Below are 15,915 nucleotides of genomic sequence, written 5' to 3'. Positions count from 1 at the left end.
AACACAAGAGCTACACAGAATGAAAAATTATTTTTCTTGAATGGAAGAGAAGTGGGGTGCGTGCAGACATCTGTAATCTCTCAAGATGGAGTGTGGAGGGCTGGGGTTGTAGCTCAGTAGTAGAACGCTTGCCTAGCACCTGTAAAGCACTGGGTTCCATCCTGAGCACCACATAAACATAAATAACAAAATAAAGGTACCGTGTTTTTCTACACCTAAAAAAGATACAGAGTGGAATATGTAAGAATAGTTTTGGAGTCAGCTCCACTCATCTCTGAATCTCGGTGTCATGTAAAAGGGTGCCAAGAAAACTATGTACAATACACACACCCTGGCATAAGTAAGAGTTGGGTAAATACAAGTTTACTAACCTTTACCCTTGGAAAATCATCAACTTACATAGCTTTATCAATGGTAAGTTAATTAATTATTAATTAAGTTCTGTAACAAAAGAACTTATTTAACATTTTTGTATGGAAAACAGAAAGCTCTTAAAAATACTGACTTCCATACCAATTAGCAACTTAAATTATTCTTTTTAAATTAAGCCAACTACTAGAAATGACCTCTCAGCATATGCCAGGATTGTGGAAGGTCCTGGGACTACAAGTATAGATAATTGAGACAAAGTGCTAGATCTCACAGAATTTATATTCTAGTTAAAAAACAACTAGCATTTTGTTATGAGGAAAGGGTTGTCCTTCTCAGAGTCCTATTACAAGAACAGCTTTTTTTCACAAATTTTATGGTGGATGGAGGGGTCATTCTGGCAGGGTGGGGGAAGTCATAGACCCCTTTGAGAATGGATGAAAACTATAGGTAAATTTATCAATAAGGAATGTGTATACACATACGCAAACTATTTTCTTTCACTTTTTTTTTTTTGGGTGCACTGGGGATTGAACCTTGGGCATGCGAGGCAAGCACTCTATCAACTGAGCTATAACTCCAGCCCCTCTTCTTTGACAATTTTAATGGGTTTTCTGTAGTTGTATATAATGATGGAATTTGTTGTTACATACTCATGCATACACACAATATGACAATATAATTTGGTCAATATTGCTACCCATAAACATATTTGGAAAAATTGGTGGATGGGGTAATGAACTCCTGGGTTAAAAACTCTTACTAGACTTTCCCACAGTTTCATTTTAAAAGTCAGGCGCATATCAATATTGCTTGTATTAAACAAGACAATGTATTCTAAAGAGTAGAACTAAAAATATAAAACAAGGCTAGTAAGTAAAAAATTCCCCTAAATCCTTCCCTAGCTTCTGAACATATTTAAAATTATTTGATTTCTGGCTTATATTGAATCTAGCTTTTTGAAATATACTTATTATCCATAAAAATTTGTTTTTTAATGTAAGAAAAATGAATGAACCCTTATTTCTAATGGTACTACTTATAAACACTATAGCAAGAACAATTCTGACAGAAAGCAGACATTTTAAGAGTCTAAAACAATCTCAGATTTTAAAATATCTGAAGAAAATTTTTGTTATTTTATAAATATAAGCTTAATTTTTATAGCACCTTCCAACTTTCTCCTCTTCAGTATTTCTTTCTTTCTTTTTTTTTTTTCTTATGACCCCACTCCACCATGGCACTCATTTGTACTCTTTCAGCCAGGTTACTGGGGAAATTGCTTGATTTTAAATTATTATAAGACAGAACCTAATTTAATTTTTAATTAAATAAAAATAAAGATGAGGATTTCTGGGTACATATTTACATTCTACCATAGTCTTTTGTTGTTTTATTTTGTTTTTCAGTACTTCTACCTCACATTTGCAAGTTAAACACAAGCCCCTGTCACTGTGCTTCCTGGTAACATTTCCCATACATGGGGAGATCAAAGTCAAGAAGAATTTATGGAGCACAATGGTGTCTAATTGGTTACTAAAATGGATCAAGTTAAGATCTGGGGATTTAACTAAAGGTCTGTATTTTCTTCATTCTTTCTACTTCTTTAGTATTTTTAGTACATTTTTCTAAGGCAGTGAATATTCTGAAAGGATTGTTATTATTCTGGCTCCAAGTCAGTTTTTATAGTAAATGGAAAAGTTTCTATTATCCATATCTACTTAGCAACAACGGACTTAAATTAATTATTTGATCTCTACAATTATTTCAAAATTAGATGACCTCCAGCATCTCTAAAACTACAAATGTTTCCAACACGCAAGTATGCCATGGATATTCCTTTGAGTCTATAATTTCTAAGCTCCAAACATATAGTGTGGTTCTGTACTCTATAAAATTAATTTCAAAAAGCCAGCGTCTCTGTCAATAGCTAAACAACCTAAATTCTTTAAATTTTCACCAGAGCAATTCACTACTGTAGCCAAAAAGGTGACCTTTCCTTTGTTCTTGCCTTTCTACCTCACTTGAAATGCCATCTTCATCTCATTTCTGCCACTCAAATCACTCTTTAAATCCTATCTTTGCTTTAAGAATCTGATTTTCTCTCACCTTAGGTGAACTTTCATAGAAGTCACCGCACACATTTATATGACAATTACACACACACACACACACACACACACACACACACTCTTTTCCCCCCTTTCGTAGTAGGGATTGAACCCAGGGCTTCCCACATGCTGGGCAAGTACTCTACCACTGAGTGACAGCTACATCCAGTCACATTCTTTGTCATTCTTTACTAAACTACATGAAATATTTATAAAACTTCTGTGTTTTTAAATACATTGTAAACATCATGATCATATGGATGGAACAATGTACAGTCTCCTTCATCAATTCACTACAATGTAGATTTCCAGTGGTTATTGGAAAGCTTATATAAATATAATTAAGTATGTAATCCTAAATTTACATAGCCATATACTAATCTTATTTAAATCAAGTTTTATTTTCTTATTTTTTTGCTAGTTTTATATCTTAGGCATAAACCTTAGTTTCATGGTTCTGTTTTCTATTTGTTCACCATTAGGTAGCTACCATGTATAGTTTTCTTTTATAACAATTCCAAAGTCAGCCAGGTATGATGACACATGTCTAGAATCCCAGCTACTCTGGAGCCCGAGTAAGGAGGATCACTATTTTAAGGCCAGTCTGGGCAATTTAATGAAACCCTATCTCAAAATAAAAAGGGTTAGGGATGTGGTAAAAGATTAGGATGTGGTAAAGTATCCTGGTGCCCCAGGTGCAATCTCCAGATCTTAAAAAAAGGGGGGGGGGGAATCCTTGGTATATGTTAAGAAGAAATGGAGGGTTATTTAAAAAAATTTTTTTTTGATTCTGAGGATTGCACCCACCAACACTTTTTTTCTTTTTTCTTTCTTTTTTTCTTTTTCTTTTTCTTTTTTTTTTGGTAGTTGTAGATGTACAGAATACCTTTATTTTATTTTTATGTGGTACTGAGGATCGAACCCAGTGCCTCACACATGCTAGGCAAGCGCTCTGCTACTGAGCTACAGCCCCAGCCTCCGCATCTACCAGCACTTTACCACTGAGCTACATCCCCAACCCTTTTTATTTTGAGATAGGGTCTTGCCAAGTCACTGATAAATCTTGCTAAATTGCCAAGGCTGGCTTCAAACCTGTAATCCTGCCGCCTCAACCTACCAAGTCCCTGGGATTATAAGTGTGCACCAATGAAACTGTCTTAAACATTTTGAGGGACCAAGAAATTCAACAAGATATATATGTATTTTTCAAGATTATCCACTAGAGTCACATTCTGAAATACCTGAAGAAATGGAAGCATATTTATGGCTAACAGTGAACCCAACAGCTATCTTCTAAGAAGTTTATTCTGGCTAACCAAGGTAGTGGATGCCATAAGGAATCTATATAGTCTAGCCCAAGAATTAAGATTCTCTTCTCCTTACCTCTTAAGAATACCATCACTTTTTTTTTTTTTTTTTTTTTTTTTTGGTGGAGCTGGGGATTGAACTCAGGGCCTTGTGCATGGCAAGGCAAGCACTCTACCAACTGAGCTGTATTCCCAGCCCCCCACCACCTTTTTAATTGTGTCAAAATCTTATTTGTTTGAGATTCATCTGAATGTACTATGACATATATATTTATTTTTAAAGTAATGTTCACAGCTTCTGACACAAAAGTATCAGAATCACTGCTCTAGAATTATGATGTAAATAAACTTTATCATTAGCAATACATAATACTCATTAACTGTACTAACTGTAAAACTTTCCTTTTACCAGGATACTTTTATTGTTAAGAAAAAGAAATTGTATTATTGCTGTACAATAATAAATCCTGGAAAATAAATAATGCAATTGAGACAAATAATGTCTACCTAATAGCTATTTTCTATCTTAAGACCTGTCAAGAGGTGCTGAACGGAGACTTGGAGGTTTAGTCTATATTTCTCAAGGAGTTTTATTTGCTAAATTTGGCTCCCTTAAAACTTTGCAGCATATATATTAAAAATTAAGTCATATATTGTTAGATGCCCCAAAACATGAACAACTGGAGAAAATATGCTCATATTTGAATTGCTAACTCTGAAATTGAGTGTGACTTAAAAAATGACACTGTTTTGTCTTCTGGTATGAGTACTATGTAGACCAGCAGCTGGTGGCTCATTGGTGCCTCTAGGTTTGGCATCAAAAGGCAAAGAAATAAAGAATTTTGCTCTGATGACACACAGCAGAGTACAACAGAAACAGTCATCTCAATTCAACATTCACATAACCATAATACATCAGTATTAGAAAGAAATTATCTTCAGGTCGGAACAACAGGGCACAGGGCACGGAAAGAACTGGTTGTTAAAATAACAACTAATTTCTGGTAGCAGCCTACAAAGAAATTAAGATATTGAAAAGCACGTTCTTGCCTCAAAGTTAAGTTATAAGGGAGAAGAAAATGCAGACATACAGGAAAGAAACAGGGATAGCTCAAACAAAAAGACCATATGATGTCCAGAAAATAACAAAGCTATTTTCAACAAAATAATTTTATTTGTTTTTTCCATTTTCTAAACCTTTAATTGTTCCTTAAAAATGAAAAAAGATAATTTACTATAGAATTAATTATATGAATGTATTCATATATAGTATTTATATTGTATATTATTTCAAATGCTTAGGAAATAAACAAAACTTACCCCATCACTTTCTCTATGTGGATTCAGTCTACTATAAACAGCTTCAATAATATTGCGCCTTAAAAAAGAAAAAAAAAAAAAAAAAGCTTTAGTTTTTAAGCTTGTATTTCAAATACTTCATTCTTGACCACACTAAAAAACTATCACACTAAATACTTGCCAAGAACACAGTTTCTATATTTCACTGAGAACTTGATCTTGCACAATCCATTTGTTCTCAATTAACAAGAAAGATTTTCATCCTCAGAGAGTATGACAATTTATTTTTAAAAATCTTTTTTGGATGAAGTTTTAAAGTTCTTCTCTAATTTGAGAAACATCAACTCATTTCCTTAGATAACTGATGTGCTTCTGATTTGTTTTTCTTATCTAAAATTATATAATTACTAAATGAAACTACTAAAATTAACTTTTTTGTTCTACTTACTTGCCAGCAAGACCTCCTCCAGGAGGTAAATTTGGGATATTTTCGGCGGACAAAATGCGCATGACATGGGCAAGATCAGGCATTCCTTCCTCACCAGACTTTTCCATAATTTCTGCAGGTTTATTTAAAAAAAAAAAAAAGTTCCTTAATTAATGTTGATAGATAATCCAGTATTCACAAAAAATTAAAATAAGAAGTACTATTTTAAAATATAAAAAACAGTACTACCACTAGGAAGGAACAAAAAGAGGTAACAGTTATATGCATACACAGATCCATTCCAGTATTATTCATAAAAGCAAAAGCTAGCACTAAAGTTCCAGTAATAAGAGGACACATAAGAAAATGAGTGCAATGGTTAACAATTACTAAAAATGAACAAAGTAACAGCTATAGAATAAATACTTATGCTCTAATTTTAAGTAAAAATAATGTTGTTAATGCCAGAATTACAGGAAAACTAAAGTAATAGCTGGATAACGACTATAATGAAAAAAAGGAAAATTAAAAATCATTTTTGTGGGCTGGGGTTATAGCTCAGTGGTAGAACACTTGCCTGGCATATGGGGGCACTGGGTTCAGTCCTCAGCACCACATAAATAAATAAAATTAAGGTATTGTGTCCACCTACAACTAAAAATATTATTTAAAAAAATCATTTTTTGTTACCTAAATAAGTAATGTTCTATAATTTATTTAAAATAAGGAAGAAGGCCAGACACAGTGGCACATACCTTTAATCCCAGCAATTTAGTGAGACTCTGTCTCTAAAGAGGGGCACCTGGGGATATAGCTCAGAGGCAGAGTGCTGCTGGGTCAATCCCAGTACACACATACAAAGATACATTAGTAATAAACAGAAGGAAAATAGAGCATGCTAATGCTTAAAACAAAGATTTGCATTTTCCATTTCTATTACACAATTTATGGGAAAAAAATGATTATTTGGACATTGGAAAGACATAACTTCTCAAAAATCAAACAATGGCAATTTATTTTTAAGAGAGGGGAAAAAGAAAGAGAGGTAAAATCCAAACCTTTTATCAACCCTCAAAAAGACTCTGGGCTTTCCTTTTAAGATTTCACCATTTTACTTTCTCTCAACTCTGCCCCTAGATCTTCACAAGTATGTCCTCTTGCTTTGGTTTGGAACATTTTTCATGCCAATCCAGTCAATCCCTTTGTTTGATTCATTCTTCAGCTTCAACTTCATACATGACTTTGTCCAATCCTTCTCTAACCCACACCTACAGTAGGTATATTACTCTATCCATCCATATATATTGATGTTCCATGTATCTAAGCTGTTAGCTTTATGAAAAGACTACATAATTTTTTCTACCTGAGACCTAGCACAGGATTTCTCAACCTTGCACTACTGACATTTAGGACCAATTTTTTTTTTTTTTTTTTTGTTCTATCCAGAGCATCACAAAACAAACAAAAGATGCATACAGCCTTACCCAATATATCAATGCTTTCAGCTGGAAAATGTAATGTCAGATTACATGACTTAAAATTCCAATAGAAATACAATGCTCTTAAAAAATTATGCCTTATAAAAATTAAGTTACTGATTTCTAGTGGCTGCCTTTCCAGGGATTTTAAAAGCTTTTTTGTTTTTAACTTTTGACTGCATGATTATAATCACGTACTTGACATGGACTAGGAATTATGATACTATGTATTTTCCATTTCTTCCATATAAGACATACTTTAAAAGTTATAAACCACACAAGAAATAAGTAATATTTAAAAAAGAAATAAGTAATATTAAATGTTAACAATACATGTAGAACAGAATTGACCATAGCTTGAGAAATTATAGTTTGCTGAGGACTTTCAGATATGGTTCTATGTGCTTAGATAGCTAATTTATTTTGACAAAGTTCTTTCCTTTAACTAGGTTCTTGAGTTCTGACTAGAACCACCTTTGTGAACTTTGTCTTGTCCTTAAAGAATACATAGTAAGCAAGAATCATACTAAGAAGATTTTAGGGAAATTCCTCCACACTCCCTATCCAACCTTCCACATTATCTTATCACTATTATCACCACTTGTCTGGCCCACTCTAAGCAATAATCCTATTAAGTCAGTTTAGAGACAAACCCTTGACCTTTTTGTTTCTTCCTAGTAATTTTCCACCCACTAGCCACCACACTGCTCATTAGTAATAAACTCCCACTTGCCCTAGATGAAATCTAAATTGAGTTCAATGTGTCCCCACCCCACCAGTGCAGGAGTCCCTGTACTTATCATTATAGACCCACTAGATAAAGTCTGTCTTGCTATCTTATCTGAATAAGATAGATTTCTTTATTAAAGAAATTAACAAACTCTAAAGTTGGTGTTTAAAACAAACTCTAAAGTTGGTGTTTCTTTTCTGTGGTTTACAATAAAGAAACAAAAATCCACACAGGTGCAATGGGCCCACTATCTCATACAGGGTGGCTCCACTGGGTGGTATATTCTCTGGGCAGCAGCCAGGGTCCCCACCACCCCAACCAGACTCCAGCAAGCCTCAATTCTTCAGGCAGCACCTATCACGCCAAGAACTTGTAGCGCAACCTGGTAGAATTATGATTCAAGGCTTGCTTTGCTTCTCTTGTGAGTCAGGATTATGTCAATGACATGGATCAGGAAGAAATTCAAACTGGTGTTGAGCAGTGTATCCAGAAACTTCTGGATATTGCAAGACAGAGTTGATTTTTCCCTACAAAAAAGATTGCAGTTGTCTGCCCAGAAACCAGAGCAAGTCATTAAAGAGGACGTCTCAGAATTAAGAAACAACTGCAGAATTGCATGTAAATGGAAGGAGACCCTCAGGGGTATACAAAATTACATACAAGAGGAAGTGAGGGGAAAGGAGGAAAAATATAAGGGGGAGAAATGAATTACAGTAGAGGGGGTAGAGAGAGAAGAGGGGAGGGGAGGGGGGAGGGGGGGATAGTAGAGGATAGGAAAGGCAGCAGAATACAACAGACACCAAAATGGCAATATGTAAATCAATGGTTGTGCAACTGAAGTGATTCTGCAATCTGTATATGGGGTAAAAATGGGAGTGCATATCCCACTTGAATCAAAGTGTGAAATATGATATATCAAGAACTATGTAATGTTTTGAACAACCTACAATAAAAATTAATTTAAAAAAAAAAAAAAAAAAAAGAAACAACTGCAGCAATAAGATGCATTGGTGCAGAAGCAACAACGCTGAGACACATTGGCAGCTGATGTTGGAGGACATCAATGTGCAGCACAAAATGACAGGCAAAGTTCCTCAGGACTTCTTGGCTTACCTGGAGCAGATGTCTGCCAATATCCCTGCACCTCTGAAGCAGACGCGAGAGGGGTCTGAACTACAAGGTAGCCCCCTGCAGACAGTTTCACTAAACCTCTGTGTGGACATGGCCTTTTAGAAGAACTATTTGAGAATGAGTCGGTATTAATTTTGTTTCTACCTAAAAAATTCCCCCAATTTTTATGAACTGTTAATTACTTGAGTACTTCATAAAATGCCTATAGCTTGGTAAATGAAGTGAGGTTTTGTTTTATTTGTTTGTAGCAAAGTTTGGATTATTAGTGTGATAACACAGATTCTTAGTTTTCTGCTTATTTTTAAAATTTTTGTATGACTTTGTTTTTTTTCCAGTTGTTAGCTTATGATCGGAGGAGGAAAATTATAATACTCCCGAGAATGGGGGTGGGGGGGGAGGAGTTTGATTTTAGGCCTTTTACAGTAACTACCCATCCATAGTAGTGGAGAAAAATATGTAAATTTGCTGTCTCAAGACTCTGAACTACCTCAAGAGAAATCTAATGCAATGTCTGTAATGCTTCCAGAACAATATAGTGAAGATATTTTGTAAATGGGTTAGAAAAAGGGTTAAAATTTGCTTGATTAGTGGAGTAATATCACAGTAGATCCTTAAGTTGATGCGGCCTTTTATTTGGGTAAGTTTATGTTTGTGTGGTGTTATTGCTTTGAGAGCTGTATTAGAGCATGATGTGCTAGATACCTTGCAGTAATGAACCAGTGTGAGTAACAGAGCAGATCCAGTCTCCTTAGCCTGACAGCTGGGACACAAGTGAAATATGAGGGGTCAACGCTTGGTCTGATTTGTTTTCTTTTGAGTTTTATGTTGTTTGCTTGTGTTGTTTTACTTATGGGAGAAAAGGCAGTTTATGTGAAGGAAGTTTCTTGCTCATGGATTTGATTCCAAGGACTAGGGCCTTGGGGTAGAGGGCGACCTACAGAGTGATCCTCAACTATTTCACCTCCATAGAGAACATGCAGTTCCTCTGTGGGGGAAGATGTTTTGCCCTCTTGGCGGAGGAGGTTTGCTGTTCTGTTTTATGCATCTCTTAGATTACATCCTTTCAGCCAGTACAAACACTCCACTTGTCTTCTGAACAATCAATAGGTATGTGGCACGTGTGCTTGGTTCATTTCATCCTCTAGCCCTGAAGATCCCTCCCCACTTGCCTTGGTATCCACTAATGTTCCTGGTGTGGTTTAGATGCCATCTGGTCCATGAAGCCTCCACACCACTCTAGAGCACAGGACTTTTATTCCTTCTTCTGTTTTGTGGGTTTGTGAATGTGGGTTAGTTTCTGTGCCCCTTGCTGCGTTGTATACTCATGGGAAATAGGCATTACTCCCCTTGAATATACATAAACATGTACTTTTTATATATGTACTTTTTTTTAGTTGTCATTGGACCTTTATTTTATTTATTTATATGTGTGCTGAGAATTGAACCCAACATGTATTTTTATATGATACTTTATATTACTTTGTACATACAATTACTCATTTTGTTTGTGTGCTATAAGGATGGTATTTGGCTTAAGGACCTGTGACCTATGATGACCAGCCAGATGTCAGCAGATCCCCTTGGTTGGAATATATAGGTCAAAACTTAAAAAGTTGGGCTGGGGTTGTGGCTCAGTGGAACAGCACTTGCCTAGCATGCATGAGGCACTGGGTTCAATCCTTAGCACCCCATAAAAATAAATGAATAAAATAAACATACTGTGTCCATCTTATAAGTTAAAAAAGTAAAAAAATTTAAAACCACCTAAATTAACTGTTTGAGGCAATCTTTCAATGATAAAGGTGTTTTTGGTGAAAAGATCAGCAACTGTTCTACTTGGTACTTACTGAAAATGTTTTGAATTAGTGTCTATATGAGTCATTATCATTTCTTTATATTAATTCAGAAGTTATCTGTCAAATAAATAGCAATTAGAAAGAAAGAAAGATAAATAGACAGATAGATAGATAGATCGATCGACTGATTGATCTTGGGGATGTGGTTCAGTGGTAGACCAGTTGCCTAGCATGTGCAAGGGCCTAGTTCAATCCCAAGCACCAAAAAAAAAAAAAAAAAAAGGAGAAAATGCTTGTTCTCTTTATGAATAAGGAAACAGGACACTAAACATTCCTCCTGCCTTCTGATAAACTACAGCCTGCTAGAAATCTATCACCCATAAATAGCTTTTCTTAATAATTATGATATTATCAAAAGAAATGAGTGCTTCTGATGTGGTTCACATGAGTTTCTCATCTTTCCATCACCCAAAAAAGCAGAACTCATATAGAGACCTATAGGCAAGAATCATTTAGAGTTAAAGAAATTATAGACAGCTGGGGTTGTGGCTCAGTGGCAGAGCGAGTGCTCTCCTAGCACATGTGAGGCCCTGGGTTTGATCCTCAGCACAACATAAAAATAAATAAACAAAACAAAAAAGTATTGCATCCAACTACAACTAAAAAATAAGTTAAAAAAAAGAAATTACAGACAAAAACACTTTAAACATACTGTTGAGGGTCTATATCTAGACAGTTATAAACCTAGAAAAGATTAATCCCTTCTCAAACTTACATACACAGATCCAAGATAGTAAATCTTAAGATAGATGTTTGTTTTTAAAAGGCTTGACTTGAAATAACTATGTTTTCTAAGGAAATTTTTAAAGAATTATCTGATAAGAATACTTTTTCTTTTCTTCTAAATTAAAGAAAAAAAAAGTCTTTCTTACCTTCAACCCGTGATTCCAAGTGCTTATCCAACTCTGAATCTTTTTTCACTGCTTCCTCTGAGACCTTGGGGGCATTTGAAAAGCAAACTAATACAATACTCATGTTATCTCGACTTCCCTGTATGTTAAAGAAAAAAAAATACATTACTGCATTCTACTAAGTTTCTATTATTTCCTTTAAAATAGTTACCTTAAGCAATTAATCATACAAAATGTACATATTTAACACATTATTTATTCCAAAGAACTATTTAAAATATAAGCTGAAGAAATAAGGTGTTTAGATATGAGTATATCTGTAATTATGTTTGAATTTTAATTCTCTGTAACTATTCTTACCAACATGGCATACAGACAACTTTTAAAGAGATATAGCAAATGCTTGAGCAAAACCACAAATAATTTCAAGGTCTTTAGAAAACACTAAAATGGCTAATTTAAGGATGAATTTTACTGCTGCCTTTTAATCACACTCTATAATCACACTTTTAGTATGCACAGAATAGTGTATACTCTGTTTCCTTTTTAGTATATCTTCTTTTGGGCCATGTCAGGTAAACTCCGGAAAGGTGGCAAGCTTAAGCCAAGCAATGTCAGTCTAGCTACTGGCTCTACTCACTTAAAAGACTAGAGTAGCAGACTTTAGTTATACTAAAAAGGAAACAGAATATACACTATCCTAGTACCATATTATAAACAATACATTAAAATTCTCTTTGTTACTGTTTTGTACTGGAGATTGAACCCAGGGCACTCTACTAGCACTGAGTTACTTCCCAGCCCTTTTTATTTTTAGACTGGGTGTCAGTGAATTCCTGCAACAGGACTCAAACTTGAATTCCTCCTCCCTCAGTCTCCCAAGTGGCTGGGATTACTGGTGCGTATCACCACACCCAGCATCTCATCCTGCTACTTTAACTGACTTTTGTAGACCAGAAGAAGATGTTAAGATAACCATTATTTTTATTCTCCCAACCTTAATCACTGCAAAAAACTAAGTTAATGAACCTATGCAGTAAGCCATGTTGTCTGATAGTGGGCTTGCCAACCCAAGCAAAAGAAATCAAGGTCAAACCTACTCTAGTCTTTTCAGTCATTATGGCCAACAGCTAGATGATACTGCTTGGCTCAGGTTGCCACCTTTTCAGAGTTTACCTGACATGGCCCAAAAGAAAGGCCTTAAGGAACTTCTGCTTCCACCTTCTAAGTTACTGAGAACTTACACTAATAATCAACAGACAGTAATAAGTCAAGGAAACCAGTGTCCCTGTCATAAATAAGGATCTAAACTTAAGCAGAAAATTATCTGATGCTGTTAGTTGTAATCCTGAATGTTCCAATATTATAAAGAAGTATCCAGGAACATAGCACATGAAATAAGTTGTGAAGAGAATCACTCATTGTCAAGGATAGTAAATAAATACCTGAGAATTTAACCACTGATATTTACATTTTTTTGGTGGTAGTGGGTTATTGGGGATTGAACTCAGGGGCATTCAACCATCGAGACACATCCTCAGGGTCTGAGTTGCTTAGCACCTTGCCTTTGCTGAGGCTGGCTTTGAACATGTGATATTCCTGTCTCAGCCTCCTGAGCTGCTGGGTGAACCACCACACTTGGCAATATTTACTTTTGTAACCTGGAACTCACTGTAATGATCTCATTTACTATAGTTCTCACCCCAGCCAAACTGAAGAAACAGACAGAACTTTCACCTATACACAAAATGGTAAATCCTATGCCTAAGTCCTTTGAAGAATATTTGTTGCTTCTATCATCACCTCATTCTTGAAACTAATTTTTCTTCTCCAAAAATGTACCTCTATTTCATAACCATCATCAAAGGAAATAAAATTTGTTGAAGTTTATAAACCAAATACAGTTCAGTCACTTGCTAAGAGCTTTACTTTCAATGACACATGAGGAAGATACTATATTTCTTTCATAAAGATAAAAGATAGAGGCTTTGCCCAAAGATAATAACTTAAATCCAGCTAGCTGGCTCCAAAGACTTTTTTTTTAAACCAGGGATTAAACCCAGGGTGCTGAACCACTGAGCTACATCCCCATCCCTTTTTGGTCTTTTAGAGACAGGGCCTTGCTAAGTTGCTGAGGCTGGCATTGAACTTGTGATTCCCCAACCTTAGCCTCCTGAGTTGCTGGGGTTACAAGTGTGTGACACCTCAACTAGCTCAAAAACTGTTCTTTTTGCTAAACTTATGTTTCCCAAATAGTGTGCCAAGGAACCCAAACTGCCACAGTGTGTTCACTAGCAGTATTTGAAATGAGAAGGAAATAATGATACTTAACATCTATGGACATTGCATAAACTAGCTGAAGGTTCAATTTCAACATTAGATGGTGCTACATTCTTTCCAACAATATCCTAGTTTTGCAGAGCTAGGATTTGGGATGTTCCTATTAAAATGCAAGTTCTCAGAAAAGGAAATGAAGGTGGCAGTGTTCAGTGATTTCCAAACTTTGAGAAGTTGTTTAGTGTCAAACATGAACGCAATAGTAAGTAACTGGGCAACAGACAAAGAGGGTTGGTAATGTAGCTTAGTGGTAGAAGTGCTTGCACAGCATGTCCAAAGTCCTGGGCTTAATCCACAGTACTGCAAAAATGAAAATAATTTGTTTTTTAAAGAATGAAATAAAAAAATCTTAAATTACTCAGACACTGGGGCAATATGAATCAAGGAAGCATGTAAATTTCTACACTAAATTACACTGCCCTCATATATACTGTCCTTTTCCTTCTCTATTCCACATCTCAGAAAATATAAACACACTCCACTCTAATCTAGGTCTACTTCTGCATTATGATTATCCACTCTAATCTAGGTCTACTTCTGCATTATGATTATATTTTTTGCAAACTACAATGAAAAAGGCACTGAGTTTAGAAGTAACAATTATTCTGAGAGATACAGAAATATATTTTCCATCTATATGAATAATCTAAAATGATACTGCCCTTGGAAAATATCTTCCTCAATTTTATCCAACTATAAAATCTTGTCTCATGTTTTAAAGTAAATAAGATTCTGACAAGTGGTATATAACTTGAATTTAGGAAAATCAAGTAGTATTTTAAAAAAACAACTTTAAGGATGTAAGGAAAAACAAAGCAGGTAGCAAAGTCACATACATAACATGACCCATTTCTATAAAATGGTAAAAGAAAGCCCTATTTTTATGCTTTTCCTTTTTGTATCAATAAACAGAGAACCACTTGAAAGGATATATAGTAAACTGTAAACAGTGGTTACCTACATGGGATAAGACTGGAAAAGAGAAACAAAAATGAATAACTTTACTTCAAAATATCTTTGTATTTGTTACAAAAAAAAAAAAAAATTATCCATTTTCTGGGCTGGGCTGGTGGCTCAGTAGTAGAGTGCCTGCCAAGCATGTACGAGGCACTGAGTTTGATTCTCAACACCTCATGTAAATAAATTCAATAAAGGCCCATTGAAAACTAAAAAGAAAAAAACAAGTTTTTTAAATTATCAATTTTCTAAAAATTGGGGGCGGGGGCATCAAAGGGAAATTGGTATAGTGGTGCACAACTATAATCCCAGTTACTCAAGAGGCTCAGGCAGGAGGATCATGAGTTCAAAGCCAGCCTCAGCAACTTAGTGAGACTCTATCTCAATATAAAAAGGGTTGGGGATGTGGCTCAGTGGTTGAGCACACCCCTGGGATCAATCTCTGGTACAGGGGGGGAAAAAAAAAACCCAAACATCAAAGGAAAATTTTTAAAGTTTTTGTTGAACAATTTTTTAGATCAAACAAACACAAACACACACTCAAATACACAATTCATTATCAGAAAATTCTGGGAAATACTGCTAACAAAAAATACTAAACTTAATTCTAATCTCACCTTCATCATTCATCAAGTATAACTTACAACTAACTTTTTTTGTAATAAACTTTTTTTTGTAGTTGCAGACAGAATGCCTTTATTTTATTTGTTTATTTTTATGTGGTTCTAAGAATCAAACCCAGTGCCTCAGCATGCTAGGCAAGCACTCTGCCACTGAGCTACAGCCCCAGCTCACAGCTAACTTTTAATGTCAAACAACCACCATTTCCTTACGTGCAAATTAGCAATAAAATTTTTAAGCTGGCATAGTGGCACAAGCCTTCAATCCCAGTGACAAAGAAGGTGAGGCAGGAGGATCACAAGTTCAAAGCCAGCCTCAAATATTTAGCAAGACCCTGTTCAAAATAAAAATACAAAGGGATATGGCTCAGTGATTAAACACCACTGGGTTCAATCCCTGGTAAACCCCACCTCCAGAAAAAAAAAAAAAAAAAAAAAAAAA

The 15,915-nt window shown here is 35.2% G+C and overlaps 1 protein-coding gene and 1 pseudogene across 2 annotated transcripts in view; one reads left to right on the top strand and one right to left on the bottom strand.

Annotated features, from left to right (window-relative positions):
* Ppm1b (protein phosphatase, Mg2+/Mn2+ dependent 1B) overlaps window positions 1-15,915 on the bottom strand; it is a 74,332-nt gene that overhangs the window by 7,986 nt on the left and 50,431 nt on the right. For both annotated transcript variants that reach the window (XM_077105183.1, XM_076832932.1), the window contains exons 3-5: window positions 11,581-11,698; window positions 5,535-5,646; window positions 5,108-5,165 (exon numbers count right to left, since the gene is read on the bottom strand). In XM_077105183.1, coding sequence (XP_076961298.1) covers window positions 5,108-5,165; window positions 5,535-5,646; window positions 11,581-11,698 — 288 coding nt within the window. The remainder of the gene's footprint in view (window positions 1-5,107; window positions 5,166-5,534; window positions 5,647-11,580; window positions 11,699-15,915) is intronic.
* Window positions 6,750-8,954, top strand: LOC143637902 (mediator of RNA polymerase II transcription subunit 28 pseudogene; annotated as a pseudogene).

The sequence above is a fragment of the Callospermophilus lateralis genome, chromosome 14, assembly GCF_048772815.1.
Source record: "Callospermophilus lateralis isolate mCalLat2 chromosome 14, mCalLat2.hap1, whole genome shotgun sequence".
Classification (NCBI taxonomy): Eukaryota; Metazoa; Chordata; class Mammalia; order Rodentia; family Sciuridae; genus Callospermophilus; species Callospermophilus lateralis.
Note: the sequence above shows the minus strand (reverse complement) of the source record. Positions and strands in the feature narration are given on the sequence as shown.